The 15,661-nt window shown below is 42.9% G+C and overlaps 2 protein-coding genes across 11 annotated transcripts in view; one reads left to right on the top strand and one right to left on the bottom strand.

Moving 5' to 3' along the window:
* Window positions 1–118: 118 nt before the first annotated feature.
* ALG11 (ALG11 alpha-1,2-mannosyltransferase) lies at window positions 119–12,803 on the bottom strand. Of its 3 annotated transcripts, none has more exons than XM_061133852.1 (5): window positions 12,608–12,693; window positions 11,510–11,578; window positions 8,930–9,164; window positions 5,288–6,219; window positions 119–2,838 (listed from the first exon to the last, which is right to left on the bottom strand). In XM_061133852.1, the coding sequence occupies exons 4-5, from the start codon at window positions 6,000–6,002 to the stop codon at window positions 2,546–2,548; spliced, it is 1,008 nt and encodes a 335-aa protein (XP_060989835.1). In that variant the 5' UTR covers window positions 6,003–6,219; window positions 8,930–9,164; window positions 11,510–11,578; window positions 12,608–12,693; the 3' UTR covers window positions 119–2,545. The 3 variants fall into 3 exon arrangements, with proteins under 3 accessions (XP_060989835.1, XP_060989836.1, XP_060989834.1); XM_061133853.1 differs by having other exon boundaries at window positions 5,288–5,936; window positions 8,934–9,164; XM_061133851.1 differs by lacking the exon at window positions 11,510–11,578 and having other exon boundaries at window positions 8,934–9,164; window positions 12,608–12,803.
* A 199-nt stretch (window positions 12,804–13,002) lies between these two features.
* Window positions 13,003–15,661, top strand: part of ATP7B (ATPase copper transporting beta) — an 84,482-nt gene continuing 81,823 nt past the window's right edge. For 4 of the 8 annotated variants that reach the window (XM_061133839.1, XM_061133845.1, XM_061133843.1 and 1 more), the window contains exons 1-2: window positions 13,006–13,308; window positions 13,651–13,755. In XM_061133839.1, coding sequence (XP_060989822.1) covers window positions 13,702–13,755 — 54 coding nt within the window. In that variant the 5' untranslated portion in view covers window positions 13,006–13,308; window positions 13,651–13,701. Of the gene's footprint in view, window positions 13,309–13,650; window positions 13,756–15,661 lie in introns of all 8 variants that reach the window. The other 4 variants (XM_061133844.1, XM_061133842.1, XM_061133838.1 and 1 more) reach the window with 3 other exon arrangements.

The raw sequence follows: 15,661 nt of genomic DNA, 5'->3' as shown, positions 1-15,661 counted from the left end.
GACTATAATGGCACGATACTGGTTAAAGAAAGACAATAAAACCACTTCTTTCAATCATATTTAGATACAAATAGAATTTGTAGCTATTAAATGTGTATTATATTTAAGATACAACTAATTACTATACAAAGAATATGTAAATATAGTTTATTATGCACAACTAGAAATAAAATGTGAATCACCAGTGCTGTGGGTTCAAAACAGCATATTTGGACCACGAAAAGCAACATCTTATCAGAATCAAAACTCAGTTTCTCCACAGACAGTAGCTTTGTCATTCTTCATATCAGGTATTCAGAAACAAACATTTACTACTGCATTAGGAACACTGAAGGAGAACACGCTAACATATGCACATTGTATTTTCAGTGAAATGTTTGTGATAAATGAAAACCATTTTGAAGAAAGGAGTTTAAATAATATTTTGTGAAATTTCAGAATCCTTTCTTCCTTTACTACATCCTCTACTTTTGCTCTTTTCATTTTATCTTTAGTCCCATGATTTTCCTTGGGTAGATGGGTAGGCTGAGTGGGCAGTGGTCATGGATCTTATCTCAAAGAAGAGCTATAAGAGAAGGAAAAGCACTGAGCTTTTTACATCCAGGTGGGAATCCTGATTTTGTCATTAAATACCTCTGGGATACTGATGGAACTGAAGCTCTTTACCTTGTTCCTCTCTGTAAATTTGAAAATAAGAGAAATGAGACTAGGGCTCCTTCCAGCTCCAGTTTCCACCAGTTTTTCTTTTCTAAACTGAATAATCTCCAGCACAAGGCTACTCTGGTACGTCAACATCCCTGGACTCTGTTTTGGTGCTTTTTGGTCTGATGACAGAAGAGGGCCTGCAGACAACAAATCAACGATGTAACTCTAAGCAGATAATGAAGCTGGCTGACTCCCTGAATGGACAAGAGGCGACTGGAAAGGAAAAGTTTACCTCTTTCACATGCCCCTGAGACAAAGATGTGTAAGACTATGAAGGAGGTCAATTCACTGCACTAGAAGGAACTGATTATGTGTGGAGCAAATGCTGAAAGTTGTAGCTCTCAATAACCATATCTGCACACACATATATTCATTTTTCCATGCTGGTTATCAGTTATTCAGGATAGAAGTCCTGTTAAATTATACTGATTCCTAGTTACTGGCTTAGTAACAAGAATTTACGTAGGGCCATAATGCACTGATAAAGATAGGAGTACAGAAGACATTTACCACATATTGCTACCTTTAATTAAAGTAACTTCATAATTTTTAAAGTACTTTCACATACCTTCTGTGTTTTGTTTTCATTACAATTATGAAAGGCAGTGAGGACAGCCAATACATCTCCAGGTTACAGGGAAAGAAGTTGAGACTCAGGAAAATTAAGGAGCAGCTTTTGCATCAAAAGGTCAGACGTTTGTAGATGACGAAGCTGAGGTCAGGTCCAGCTACTCTTCCTGCTAGTCCAGTGCTCTATGCAAACTGCCACCTCGTCACCTTACAACGCATGATGCTGATTAGAGACCATGTGGATGGTTCCCCATCTTACATCATCACCATCTGAAAAACAACTTATTGCGATGTTCTGACTCAGACCTCTTAAATGACTTTAAAAAGCTGACTTCTAGCCTCTGGGATATGAAAATGTTAAGGGATAATGAGAGGGCCGTAAAAACATACTGACAGCACTAAAGAGAATATTATTTTCACAAGTACCTAGTGATGGTAATGGTTACTTACATACCCTGGCACACCCATAGAGCAATCAGAGTCAGCCTGTCTTTCGACTATTTGCTTTTAGAACACGATTAAGCCTGCTTAAAGTTTTTGTTCTTTTAAGAGGATCATTAGAAGTATTCAAAAAGTTTATCCACAATATTGTTTGAATTTAAATGTACCAGAATTTTTTTGTGTTCCTAACATGTCACAACAATTCTAAAGTACTAATCAATTATCAGTCATCCATTTTTTTTTGAACATTTCTGTTTTTTCTAAAAGGAAATTCTCTTTCCTAGTTTCTAAAGTAACCTGACAAATAGAATTTTTAAAATAATGAATTATACCAAAATTAAAATTGTTTCTTTTCTTTCAGAATTTGAGCCCAAACCCTAATCTAAAATTTTTACATTTACACTATATAAGGTTATCTTTCCCATTTAGGTAATTCTGCCTTTTTCCATTGAAATAAATACCTTAGCTATATGTACATACTGCTGAGGGCCTTGCTTATGGATAAGCAAGGGCCTTGCGTAAGGATCAATTCAGTTCAGTTCAGTTGCTCAGTTGTGTCCGACTCTTTGCGACCCCATGGACTGCAGCACGCCAAGCCTCCCTGTCCATCACCAACTCCCAGAGTTTTCTCAAACTCATGTCCATTGAGTCAGTGATGCCATCCAACCATCTCATCCTCTGTCTTCCCCTTTTCCTCCTGCATTCAATCTTTCCCAGCATCAGGGTCTTTTCAAAAGAGTCAGGATAAGACTAACTTTATCACAACAAGGAATGAGTTTAGAAAAATACTAACATATGAAGGTATCCAATCATTTTATACAAAACATCTTTAATCTGTACAGGTGTGGCATTTTTGGAATAATCGTTCCACAGACGATAGGAATGCCTCTTCAAACTCCTGATCGGAGAATCTGCTTACAGACGCACGGGCACTGTTTCTGATTTGGAGCCTCTGTTCTGCAGACATAGAAAGAATATGAACCATAGTCTCAGCATAGGCCTCTTCACTTTCAGCCAGGAATCCAGTCCTCTCGCCGTGGTGAGGAACAACAATGTCAAGCTTCGGGCCCCCCGAATTGTGTGCGAGGACAATCGTGCCAGCTGCCATACACTCAACAATTCCTGAGGAACAGAAATCAAGTGTTTTAAGTCTCTGAATGTGTTATAAGAACAAGGACGAGCAGAACCCTTTACAAATTTAAAAAGACTTGAGCAATTTAAGTAAATGCCTGTGTCTCTCCAAATTTACTCATTTAATTTCTCTGGTGCAAAATAAAATGTAAGTTTTTCAGTTTTCAAGGCTTCACAATAATGCTGCTTCGTTCTTTATTAAAACAGACAAGTAGTCGCAAGAATTGTCTTTAAAAAAAAACTATTGCAGATAATAAAACAAAGACTGGAAAATGTTATTAGCAAGATGGTAGAGAATGGATATTAAAAGATAAAAGGTGTAAAAAAAGATTAAAAAAAAAAACCCAGTATGTTAACAGTTCAAATTACAGCACTAGGAGAAAAAAAGGAAGAAAGTAAGCCATCTTAGTGACACATTCTAAGTAAGGCTGGTGTTTATGTTACTGTTTGGATTTCTGGCAAATTTGAGAGAATTATGTGCCCAAAAGCAGCACTGAACTATATAAAAGTTTTGGTTAGTCCCTGCCAGTGATATAGCTGAGGATATAAATCTGGCCTGCCTTTCTTACCCATGTTTCTAGAAAGAACTAAGCCCTTCAGCAAATGATTTAGGTGACTGCTTTCTTACTTCTCCAAAGGAAGGTACAGAGCTGCTATCATCCTAAACACACGGGAGAGAAATGAAACCATCACAACTCTCTTCAACACTGGTGAAATCTCTACAGAACAGAATCTTCTGGTAATGCTTTGATTTGAACTCTTATTTGAAAAATATGAATTACACCATTCTCTGTTCAAGGCTGCGTACCATTCCTCTATACTTAGACAAAGTCTTAGAGACTTTGACCTCATCAGTCTTACCCTCTCCAGAAACTTCCACTTCTCCCTCTCTACTGGCCCTTCCTATCAGCACTTAAGCTAGTTCAAACTCATAAAAGCAAAGCCCCTGTGAGTGCGTGCACACACACCCACCCTCTCTCCAAGTCACACGCCGTCCCCTGGCACTGTCTCTCCTTCCGTCTCTGTTTTGCAGATAGCTCTGGGCCAGCGTGGTCTGAGTTCACCAGCTCCGCCAGCTCACCTGCACTCAGGGCTCCCTCACCGCCCCCAGCCCTCTGCCCACTGCTCCACTGACATCGCTCTCACCCAGGGCGCCCACCACATCTTCATCTTGCCCAGCATCTCAGCAGCACTGAAATCTTCACTGTTCTCCTTCTCCCCTCAACCCTCTCCTCTCGTAGTTTCCACAACTGCTCTGCCTGGTGTTCCCCCTCTTCTCCTTCGCTGGCCGCTCTTCTGCCAACTTGTGACCTGTCGCTGTTACACTCCAGGCAGCCTCTGGCTCTCCAGACTCTCCCGTGCCATCCTGGCCACGGCCACAGGGCTGCGGTCACTCACTGGACAAGTCCTCACTCTGTTCCCAGGTCAGGCTCCTCCCCTTACTTCAGACTCACACGTGCTACAGCTGCTGGACATACACTCACATGTCCCACAGCCAATTCCCCTCCACGTGCGCGAGACTCAGCACCTCACTGGCCTCTGCTCTTGGCTGCCTCTCAGGGTGAAAGTCTCCACCCTTAACACAGTCATCCAAACCCAACACCTGAGGCCATTCCAATAGAGCATCAAATAATAAAAGAACCACCAGAATCAATAGAAGAATCAAGTGACTGGGAAAAGCCCACCTGGGGACAGGGGTTCTCAGCTCCTGGGGCACAACAGAACCACCCGAGAGGCTTTACCGCATCTCCGCCTGCGCCCACCCAGGGATCCTGATGTGGCCCCTGGGCGGGGGGCTAGGATGAGGCCCAGGGATTTAAACCAGCACACAGACGGGGTGCAGTGTGGAGAGAAATGTGAGAGTTAAGAGCGCTGTGGGCGCTGTCTGGATTAGAATCTGCCCTCTTCTATTACTGTGGGACTGGGCAAGTTCTAAACTCTCTGTGTCGTTGATAAGATGGAAATAACCATAATATCTATAAAGTCCTAGAGAGGATTAAATCAGATAATACTTGTAAAGACCTTGAAAGTAACCACCATACAGTGAGTGGTCAAAAAATATGATCATTGGTTAAATGTTTTGTGTTAGGTTGCTCAGTCATGTCCGACTCTTTGTGACCCTATGGACTGTAGCCCACCAGGCTCCTCTGTCCAAGGAATTCTCCAGGCAAGAATACTGGAGTGGGTTGCCATGCCCTTCTCCAGGAGATCTTTCTGACCCAGGGATCAAACCCAGGTCTCCCGCCCTGGGGGCAGATTCTTTAACGTCTGAGCCAGGAGGGTATATGTTTTACAGGGTCTCAAATGAGGAACACGCACTTGGTGGACTCTGGGAAGAGACGGGGGACTGGATGAAATCAGAGTACAATTATTTTTTCAAAACCACCGAAAATGTGTTATCTCATCTCACCACCACAAATTGTTTACAGCACAAACTCACCAATCCCAAAATGCTCGTTCCACATGGTATGCAGACCAATTGTTGCTTCAGACAAGTAATTCTTTAACTCATCAAACGGAATGTTTATTTTAAATTCCACGTCTTCTTGAACTCCGAGGTCCTCAGCAAGCCTTCTCAGTTGGTTTACCCTGAGTTCATCATCTTGGTTACGACAACCTCCAATGAGCACAAGTTTAAGTGGAGGAAGAGATTCACTCTCCTTCTTATTCAACAATTTAGCAAAGGCTCTGATCTGCAAAGGATGGTTCTTTTCAGGCCTGAACTGGCCAATTGAAACCAGTAAGTGTTCCGAGGTTGCCTTCTCCTCATGTAAGGGAAGATCCAAGAATGTTTGTACATCACAAGGTGGATAAACAATATTAGTGCAGTTCCCAACCTTCCACAGTGAGAGAATATGGTTCAGTGTCCAAGAAGAATTGACCATGACGATGTCACTGCAAGAACCAACAAGCCCATACATAAAAGCAAATAAATAGTAGTAGATGAGCTTTACTTTGCTGAGAAAAGGATTCCTGGTAATGAAGGCTGCGTTGTTAAATCCCACATTCTGATTCTTCACGACGGAGAGCATGTCCGTGCTGATGGTGGGGTAATGAACGTAGCTTCCAACTCGGCAACCACCTAGATACTTAAACAGAGGAAGTGTGAAAGCGTAGCCCATTGAATCAATGTAAACATCAGGAACACACTGCATCAGAGCTTCCCAGCCCAGGAAAATGGATCCCAGACTTTGGCCCAGCAGTGTGAAATGAGGATAGAGTGAATCTTCCACAAGGTAGCGCTTCCTTAAGAAAACAAACTTCACTGGGCGAGTTAACCTGATGTTAAATCTTCTGAAAGCACCTTCCAGTATTTGTTGGCCACTGACGTCGGCATCGCCAGTATAAACAACATAAAGTGCTTCTGGATACCTAAAATAAGGTAAGAATTTCAGTAGTTTAGGTGAAAACAAGCAAAGCATTGTAGATCATTTTTTCTCATGATCATAAACAAGCTTATTTTCAGACAAAAAAAAAATGTTTTCCACTGATTTTGACTCCACTCTACCTGGGTCTTTCACTGCCCTATAACTAAAACGTTAGTCGTCCAAAGGAAACTTCTAGTTCTTTGCTATTCCCTCTACTAAGGGTTTTGCATATAGCAGACATCAACAAAATAGCTGATTTATAAATGAGGCATTTTCATTCTTAAGAAATGTTCAAAAATGTTATTTTGAGAACTTTCTCAGTATTAAAATGATGATTTAGCCTGGGCTCAGTCACGTTCAACTCTTTGCGACCCCAAGGACTAGAACCTGCCAGGCTCCCCTGTCCATGAAATTTTCCAAGAAAGAATACTGGAGTGGGTTGCCATTTCCTTCTCCAGGGGATCTTCCTGAACCAGGAATCGAACCCACATCTCCTGCATCTCCTGCACTGTTAAGAGGATTCTTTACCACTGAGCCGGTAATAGAATATTAATAAAATATTCATAAACAAGAGTTAACATTCACAAAAGGTAGTTAACATTCACTAAAAGTATCTCTGAGGAGGGCATGGCAACCCACTCCAGTATTCTTGCCTGGAGCATCCCCAGTGACAGAGGAGCCTACAGTCCATGAGGTTGCACAGTCAGACATGACTGAGCGACTGAGCACAGCACAGCACACAGGTACCTTTAGACAGGATCATAAATGCTAAAGCATTACTCAGGGATTTTTTTTTGTCCTATCATCTCTTTATTTATTTTTAACTTTTTATTTTGTACTTGGGTATAGCTAATTAACAATGTTGTGACAGTTTCACGTGAACAGTGAAGGGACTCAGCCATACAAACACATGTATCCATTCTCCCCCAAACTCTGCTCCCATCCAGGCTGCCACGTAACATTTACTCAGGGTTTTAATCTGAGAAATGCACAAAGGTTTTAAAAGCTGGGCCTTGAGCCTGCATCACAATTATATATAATGAAAATATGGAAAAACACCTTCTTGTGATTTTAACACTTTGGCCGCACTCTGGTTGTATTTACAATTATTCTCTGAGTCATACAGAGAATGGGGAGACTGAATGAAAATCCAGTGTCCTGGATCTCGCGTCGAGTCAGGAAAGATTTGTAGGAACTAACTAAGGAGAAACAGGTTGTTTTAGGAAAAAAAGGAACACTAGATGAAAAGACAAGGAATCTTAAAAAGGTATGTGCCCCGAGTTCAGTAGGCTAGAGCAAAGTATGTGTTAGAGGGGTGAGGAGAGATGAGAGACAAAAAGTGGCAAGAGAAAGATGCAAAAGCATCTTCCATGTTGTACTTATTATTTGGATTTTTGTTTGTTTGCTTGTTAGTGAGCTGGAGGAGTAACAGGGGTTGCGGGTGAGTATGAGTACAAATCTCCTGACACCTGACCACTGCTCTCAGGAGTTCAGTAATCCAGAGACAAGGCTAATGCACACTGCCCTGAGAAAGAAAGAAGAGCAGGGGCTAGAGCAGGGCAGGCTTCAAGGAGGTGGGGTTAATACAGGATTTAAGAAAGTTCTCTGCATTTAGCGAGTTATGGGAGATGGCAGAGGACACACAGAAATGGTGGCCAGAAGCCAAGAAGCTTAGAGTAGAGAAAAAGAAAGCTGAGGGCATTACTCATGAGGACTTTGAAACTGAATGAAGGGTGTGTGCCAGGAAGTAAGGTCACCATGGAGAGATAACAGTCTTCCTTATATGATAAAACAATAATGGAACCTGTGTTTTGCTATGCTGTTTCGTGTGGGACTGGAGTGGGGAGAAGGAAGCCTGAAACATTAAAAGATGTGTAAAACCAAATTCTTTCTGTTAAATAACATGGTACCTTACTTAAGACTGGTAATGATATCCAACTGGTAATGATATGAAAATCAGAATCAAATAGATGCTTTCATAGAGAATATTTGCTGTGTATCACCACTGACTAAAAGTATTCAAAGTATTAAAACACTTCATAGTATTTGGTCTATTTCTGTTTATTATTCAATCTCCTCCACATACCAGTTGATATATGTCTCCACAAGGTGATCAGTTATCCCCATTAAATTATGCCATAAAAGGGCAGATACTTTCTGTTTCTTTATCATATCAATGGTAAAGATAAAATTCAATGGGATATTAAAAAGAAAAGATTTATTTATTCATTTATTTTTGGTTCCACTGGGTCTTGGTTGCTGCACATGGGCTTTCTCCAGCTGTGGCTAGTGGGGGCGCTATTCGTCCTTGTGGTGCATGGGCTTCTTAGAGCAGCGGCTTCTCTTGTTGCAGAATACAGGCTGCAGGCCTGCGGGCTTCAGTGCTTGCGGCGTGGGGGCTCTGGAGCACTGGCTTGGTAAGTTGCGGCACACAGGGCTCGGTTGCTCCACAGCATGTGAGAACCTCCCAGACCACGGGTTGAACCCGTGATCCCTGCACTGGCAGGCAGATTCTCAACCTCTAGACCACCAGGGAAGCCCTTCAATAGGATCTTATAAGATAGGTCGGCATATGAAAGAAGTGGTTCCTTGCTCAAGAATAGTTTTAAAAAGGAGTTCCTGGCTAGGAATAAGGTATTAGAAAAGACACATTCTGGGTAATGATTTTTTAAAAACAGTAATAATATACCAAATTAGCTGAGGAAGATGCATACCTACTTTTTCTGTAGAGCCCTTAAGGCACACCATAACACTCTTTCTCCTCCTCCGCCAGCATTGCAGTATGGATGGAAAAATGCAATCACCGTTTGATTTTTCCTAGTTTTGCTAGATGATGCTGACTTTTTCTTTCTCTGTACCAGCAGTCGGAAACGCCAAAGGACAATAAGTAAACACACACACAAAGTTCCAAGTACGAATAGCCCGGGCAAAAGTAATGAATAAAAAAACCTGAAACGAGAGGGGAATGGTGAAAATGGATATCATGTCATTAAAAAATGGTACTGATGAACCTATTTGCAGGGCAGCAATAGAGACAAAAACATAGAGAACAGACCTGTGGACACAGTACGGGAAGGAGAGGGTGGGACAAGTTGAGAGTGGCAGTGAAACATATACGTTACCTATGTAAAATAGCCAGTCAGTGGGAATTTGCTGTATGATGCAGGGAGCTCAACCTGGTACTCTGTGACAACCTAGGGGGTGCGATGGGGTGGGAAGTGGAAGGGAGGTTCAAGCGGGAGGGGACATATGCATACAGATGGCTGATTCAAGTATGGCAGAAACCAATACAACATTGTAAAGCAACTATCCTTCAATTAAAAATAAATAAATAAAAATAATAATAGTAAAAAATGACAGGCTACAAATTGAAGTCTAGTTTCACATAACTGTTTTATATATTAGTAGCAAAGAAAGAAAATTTTATTGCTTGTGAGTCTAACAAAATACTCAGCTATTAAAATTCTACAAATTTTACAAAATATCTAATGTCAAAAGTGCAAGTCCTCTTTAATTCCACAGCATGCTGGCAAGTCAATGTACTTTTTCTTTTTAATAAGCAGTAAAAATCAATGTTGATCCACCTTTCTCCTAATTCAGTATATGTATTATGTATTAAAGGATTAAAATAAATTTAATCATTAATCTAAACAAGATATGACTGGGAATGGCATCTGACCCCAAGATGACAACACGTAATCCAAAGAAATATGTCTTCCAAATGGTGAATATTCCACAGTTCAAAGTTTGGTGAGATACTAAATCATTTATCTTCTCTCACTTCACCTCAAGTAGAACAATTTTTGAGGGAAGAGGAAACTTAGATGTCTCCAATTCTATTCTGAGTTCTATGTCTGATCTGTTTACATGACCCTGAAACCACTGCTTCCCTAAATGTTTCTGAACCTGTTACTTATTTTTTTGTTTTGTTTTGTTTTGTTTTCTTAGCTGCCACGCAGCTTGGGGGATCTCTGAACACTTCCAGAAAGTGGAAGTGCGGAGTCCTGACCACTGGACTGCCAGGGAAGTCCCAGTCACTTGTTTTCTTTGAAGCAAGAGTCAATTCCTTCATTTTCCAGAAAATACCTACTAACTACCGAGTCAAAGGAATCATGGTTTGTCTGTCAGTTGTTCTTCCAAATAAGAACTGTGTCCTCTAAAAAGTATGTCTACTTCACCTTGCAATGCAGACAGTCATACAAGAGGTTTTCCTTAAGACAACTATTTCACTCCGGTATGGAGAAGTGCTTTATGTGTTCAATCCATTTTGTCATACAGAATAGTAGAAAGATATGTACTCAAGAGTTTAGATTTAACAAAATTAATAATTTTTACTGCTTCCTCAAGGACATTTTAAAGAAAAACTGGCTTTATCAAGTGCATGGAGGTGAAAAACACAATGACTACTAGTACAGTTTGAGAACACTGCCTTGATTTGTGCTAAGTAGTGGTTTTATCCACCAAGACTTTTGCACTATTAGTGCAAATGTCAACAAAACAAAAACTGTGTCCTCTAAACATTATATCTTAACATTATATAAAAATAATTTTTACTTAGAGGAGTCGCTGAAAGGGTCTTAGGGACTCTAAGGTGCCTACAAACCACAATGAACCACAATTTAAGAACCACTGCTGGGAAGAAATGGACAAAAGTTTGACAGAAGTGGTAAGACTAGCCACTTAACGTTTGGAATATATCAGTTCATGAAAGCAATATTATCTTAAACAGTTAGCTTTCCTTTCCTAGGACAAGACAAGAAGCGGTTTAATTTAAAATGTTGCTGACTCACAGAATCCAAAGATTTCCATGACATTTTCTTCAAATGACTTAAGTGGGAAAATAAATGTGATAGGATTTTCAAACTGAACTATTCAACTTACAATCAGAAAAAAATAATATTAATCACTAAAGCTAACCCAGTTCTTGTTTTCAATCTGTTAGTTTCAAAGGTACACATACAGCTTCTATTAAGAAATTTATCAAACATCCTACCGTACTTGTACATCAAAACTACCCACGTAGAATTTGTTTAAATGTAACTAAAATGTGTCATTAAATATTTATTCATATTTAAGCACAAGACCTTAAAAAGGTAAGTGTAATCAACAGTGAGTCATTCCATTCAGCAAAATTTTTATTTAGTCATTATCATGTGCAAAGCAGGGAGTTAAGGATATTTCAAACAGCAGAGAAGAATATGAAGGCTCTGAAAGTAGACTTTCTTGTTGGAATGTTTTAAATAATCATTACAGAATTTGAAGTAGGGCGGACAAAAGTGAAAAAGAAATAATACCTGAATTCTGGAGAGAATACATATACACTGCTATTCAGGATGCTATCATATTAATGATAAATTTTCAACCTGAACAAAAATACATAGGCGTTAAAAGAGCTGTGTAGGTAGAATATACTAAGTCTTCTGTTTTATTAGTGTAAGTCAACACACACAAAATACAGTAGTATTACAACAACAAACGTGGGAAAAGGGTCTGGGAGTTTTTCACCAAATTGTTATCAATAGTTTATCTCTGGATTGTAGCATTTCTGAAGACTTATTTTTTGCACATCTATTTCCTAATTTTTCTACCAAACCCCCCTCCCCCCCCCCCCCCCCCCCCACCAATGTATTATCTATGCAATAAAGACAAAAAGGTAGCTTCCCTGGTGGCTCAGACGGTAAAGAATCCGCCTGCAATGCGGGAAACCTGGGTTGGATCCCTGTGTTGGGAAGATCCCCTGGAGGAGGGCATGGCAACCCACTCCAGTATTCTTGCCCGGAGGATCCCCAAGGACAGAGGAGGCTGGCGGGCTCGCAGAAAGTCGGTCACGACTGAGCAACTAAGCAGAGCACACAGGAAATATCTTATATAACTACATTTACATCAACCAGAAAAGAAATCAAAGGAAAATCAAGACGAGGACGCAACAGAAACTTGACATTAAAATGACATACGTTAACAATGATAGTTTCGATGAGTGAAAGAGGGCAAACTAAGATAACAGAAGATTCGCTTTCTTCTTCACCAAAAAGAGCATGATAGAATGGGGAATGAATTCGTGGCTCAATCATAAAGGAAAACGAGGAACGAATATGAATAATTTTTAACAGGCTAATTGGAGTGAACACAAGAGAAAGAAAAAGCTAAACCAAAGAGGAAAAGCGAGCTCTGAGAGAGCAGTGAGGCAGTGAAAGTAAACGCGGTAAACCGGGTCTTCAACTCAACTTTCTCGTCTGTCCACAAGACCCCAAAGGGAAAGCTCACTGGCCTTGAGAAAACAGCTTAAATTCATGACAAAGAAAGCCCCTGCCCGCACACATTAGTCGCACTGGGCAGACAAGTAGCACTGCAGTATAGAAAACGCCTGCGAGCCCACACCACCCGCTCCTCACCTCAATAACTCGCACAAGCACCAACGCCTTTCAGCAGCCGCCATCTTCCGCCGACCCTCGAACTCAGGAAGCGCTTCGTCGTTCCTCTTCTCTATTGGCTCCTGAGGAACCTTGCGGCACTCCCCCCGCCCACACGGGGTCGACTGTGCACCTCAATTGGCTGCCTGTAGTAGCTTCCCACGGCCCTCCAGCCAATAGAATCTCCAAGGGAGTGGACAAGTTTTCCGCGTGGCGTCCTGGGTCCCGGCCCCCTCGTGGGCGGAGCCGTGGGGGGAGTTGGGCATGGGGAGGGCGTGGCCTGTGATGGACAGTCGGTGCACCCGCCCTCGGCCCCCTCCCCCACCGAAGCCCCCGCTCCGGCGCCCCGGCCCCCATTCTAGAGCCCCGCCGCCGGTCAGAAACCAATGGGAGGCTCTTGCGCGTCTGGGATCGATTTTCCAGGGGCGGAGTTCACAACCGCAGCAGCTGCAGCGTTTCGGATCCGCGGCGCCCTGGAGTCAGGCGCGGAGCCCCAGAGGGAGCTGCGCGGAACGGACCCAACGGTGACCCCCGCCACGCCGCACCTTCCTGGCCGGCAGTGGGCGAGCCTGGGGATCTGCATCTCCGGCCCGGGTCTACGCGGCTCGACCTCGCTCCTTTTCTCCCTTGGCACACGCCCAAGGCTGAAGACAGACCGAGGCCAGAGCGCACCGGTCCAGGAGGTAGCGGAGATCCGTGAGGGGGGACGGGCCCGCCCTGCCTGGGTTCAACTCGGCCGAGGACACTCGGGCACCGACAGGCCCGTCTCCGGGTGTGGGCGAGGGTCTATGGGTGTGGGTGAGGGTCTCCGGCCCACCCTCCCCTCAAGCTCTGTTCCCTGCGCCCCCCAGGGCCAGGGGCGGAGTGGCGCGCGAGTTTGAATTAGCCGGTGGGGGTCGAGCTGCAGATTCCTCCTCTGAAATGCAGGTGCCGGATTGGGTTAGAACCGAACCACGAGGATGCCACCCACGGCGCGCTCCTACTCTCCTTGCGTTTTAACACCGCGCTTCTCTTCCCCTGACCAGGTGACCTTGGGCTCCGAGCTGAATCACAGAAGAAATTAGTTCCTCCGCGAGATGAAGCCAGAGGAGGAGAGACCGATTACAGATCGCGAAAAGGCCAGTCGGAGAGTGAGTTACCTTCCCGGGGTGCTGTGTGCGCACACCTGCCTGGAGGACCTTCGGCGCTCACCTACCATCCTTGCTGCGCTCGGCGCGTGGTGTGCGCGGGGGAGACTCCTCGGCGCGTGGTTTGTTAGAGAACACCCTTTAGAAAGGGCGTGCTAATAACTGGTTTTCAGTAACAGTTTAAAACCCAACACTTTTCTGTTCGTCGGATGTTGAGGAGTTTGATGCTGGAGAGGTAAAGTGAGAGTTGAGTTGTTTTGTTAAGATCCCTAATTGCCCAGTTCGAGTAAATTAGCTGTCCTGAAAAGTTCGTCAAGCATTGGTGCATCGACCCCGTCATGGTCTATCCAGGTCCTGTGGTGGTGTTTTGTTGTTGTTTGTTTTTGAAGAACTATTTTGAATTCATTTAAATTATGCAAGTAATTTAGTGTGGTCTCTTAAAAACAGGACACAAATATTTAGCAAGAAAAACAAATCTATTTTCCAGTGTTTTTCTGCTCATGTTCATAGGTCTTCATTCATTCAGCAAATACTTACTGAAAACTTAACATTTCTCAGGCACAGTTTTGGAAAAGGAAATGCAGTGGTGTCCACATACCTGTTATGTTAATGCATATCTGTATCTCCAGAGAAATCCTTAGGTTCTTGTGTATGTGGTTTTAGAATATTTGTTAGTATTAACGCCTAGTTGTGTCCAGTTCTTTGCCCAATGGACTGACTGTAGACTGCCAGGCTCCTCTGTCCATGGAATTCTCCAGGAGAGAATACTGGAGTAGGTGGCCATTCCCTTCTCCAGGGGGTCTTCCCCACCCAGGGATCTGAACCTGGGTCTCAAGCATTGCAGGTGGATTCTTCACCATCTGAGCCACCAGTGAAGGTTTTACCTAAAAGAGATCATGTAGTGTGTGTGTGTGTGTGTGTGTGTGTGTGTGTGTGTGTGTTTTTTACCTAAGGAGATCATGTAGCGTGTGTGTGTCTTTTACCTAAAGAGATCATGTAGTATATGTGTGTGTGTTTTCCAGTCTAACAGTATATTTTGGAGATTGTTTCATGTTAGTACATAAGTGTCTGTGAAACTTAGTTTCACCTCTGCACAGCATGGATGCTCCATAGTGTATTTCTTCTTTTCCCATGGGTAGACATTCTGATTGCTTCTATTTTTTCTCTCTTACAAATCATGCTGTAGTGGACATTGTTGTATGTGATTTTTCATGCTGACCTTTGAGTATTTCTCTAGGATAGATACCTGTGCTTAGTCACTTCAGTCGTGTCCAACTCTCTACAACCCTATGGACTGTAGCCCTGCCCCAGGCTTCCCTGTCCAAGAGATTCTCCAGGCAGGAATACTGGAGTTAGTTGCCATTTCCTCCTCCAGGGGATCTTCCTGACCCAGGGATTGAACTCAAGTCTCCTGCATCTCCTGCATTGCAGACAGATTCTTTACTGCTGAGCCACCGGGGAAGTCCAGGATAGACGCCTAGGCCAGGGTTGCTGATCTGAAGAGTAGACTGTGCCTTTCCTACAGATTGCTGAAATTCATTGGACAGCATTATTGGACTACCTTTTGGGGTGAAATTCATCTAGGCCCTGGTTGTGTAGAAAGGAAGGAAAAATGGATTATGGATGGGCAGAGAGAGGCTGCTCAATAGTTGGTTCTTACTGGGATGACTCTGCATTTAATGGAGGAGCAGGGAGAACACCTGTGGGGGAGGGGCAACTCATAGAGGAGACTTAAAACTCTTAGGGTGCCCTCACCGCTCTGTCCAGTAAAAAAAAAATCATTATCTTTCCAGATCAAGCTCAAGACCTGCCTCTTGACACTCTGTAACTGTCCTTGTTCATGCCTGCCTCACCCTCTTCTGGATTCCATTGATAACACTGTCAGCCAACATGATTGAGCTTCCTATGT

Source organism: Dama dama, chromosome 30, assembly GCF_033118175.1.
Source record: "Dama dama isolate Ldn47 chromosome 30, ASM3311817v1, whole genome shotgun sequence".
NCBI lineage: Eukaryota > Metazoa > Chordata > Mammalia > Artiodactyla > Cervidae > Dama > Dama dama.
This window is presented reverse-complemented; position numbering and strand designations above follow the sequence as displayed.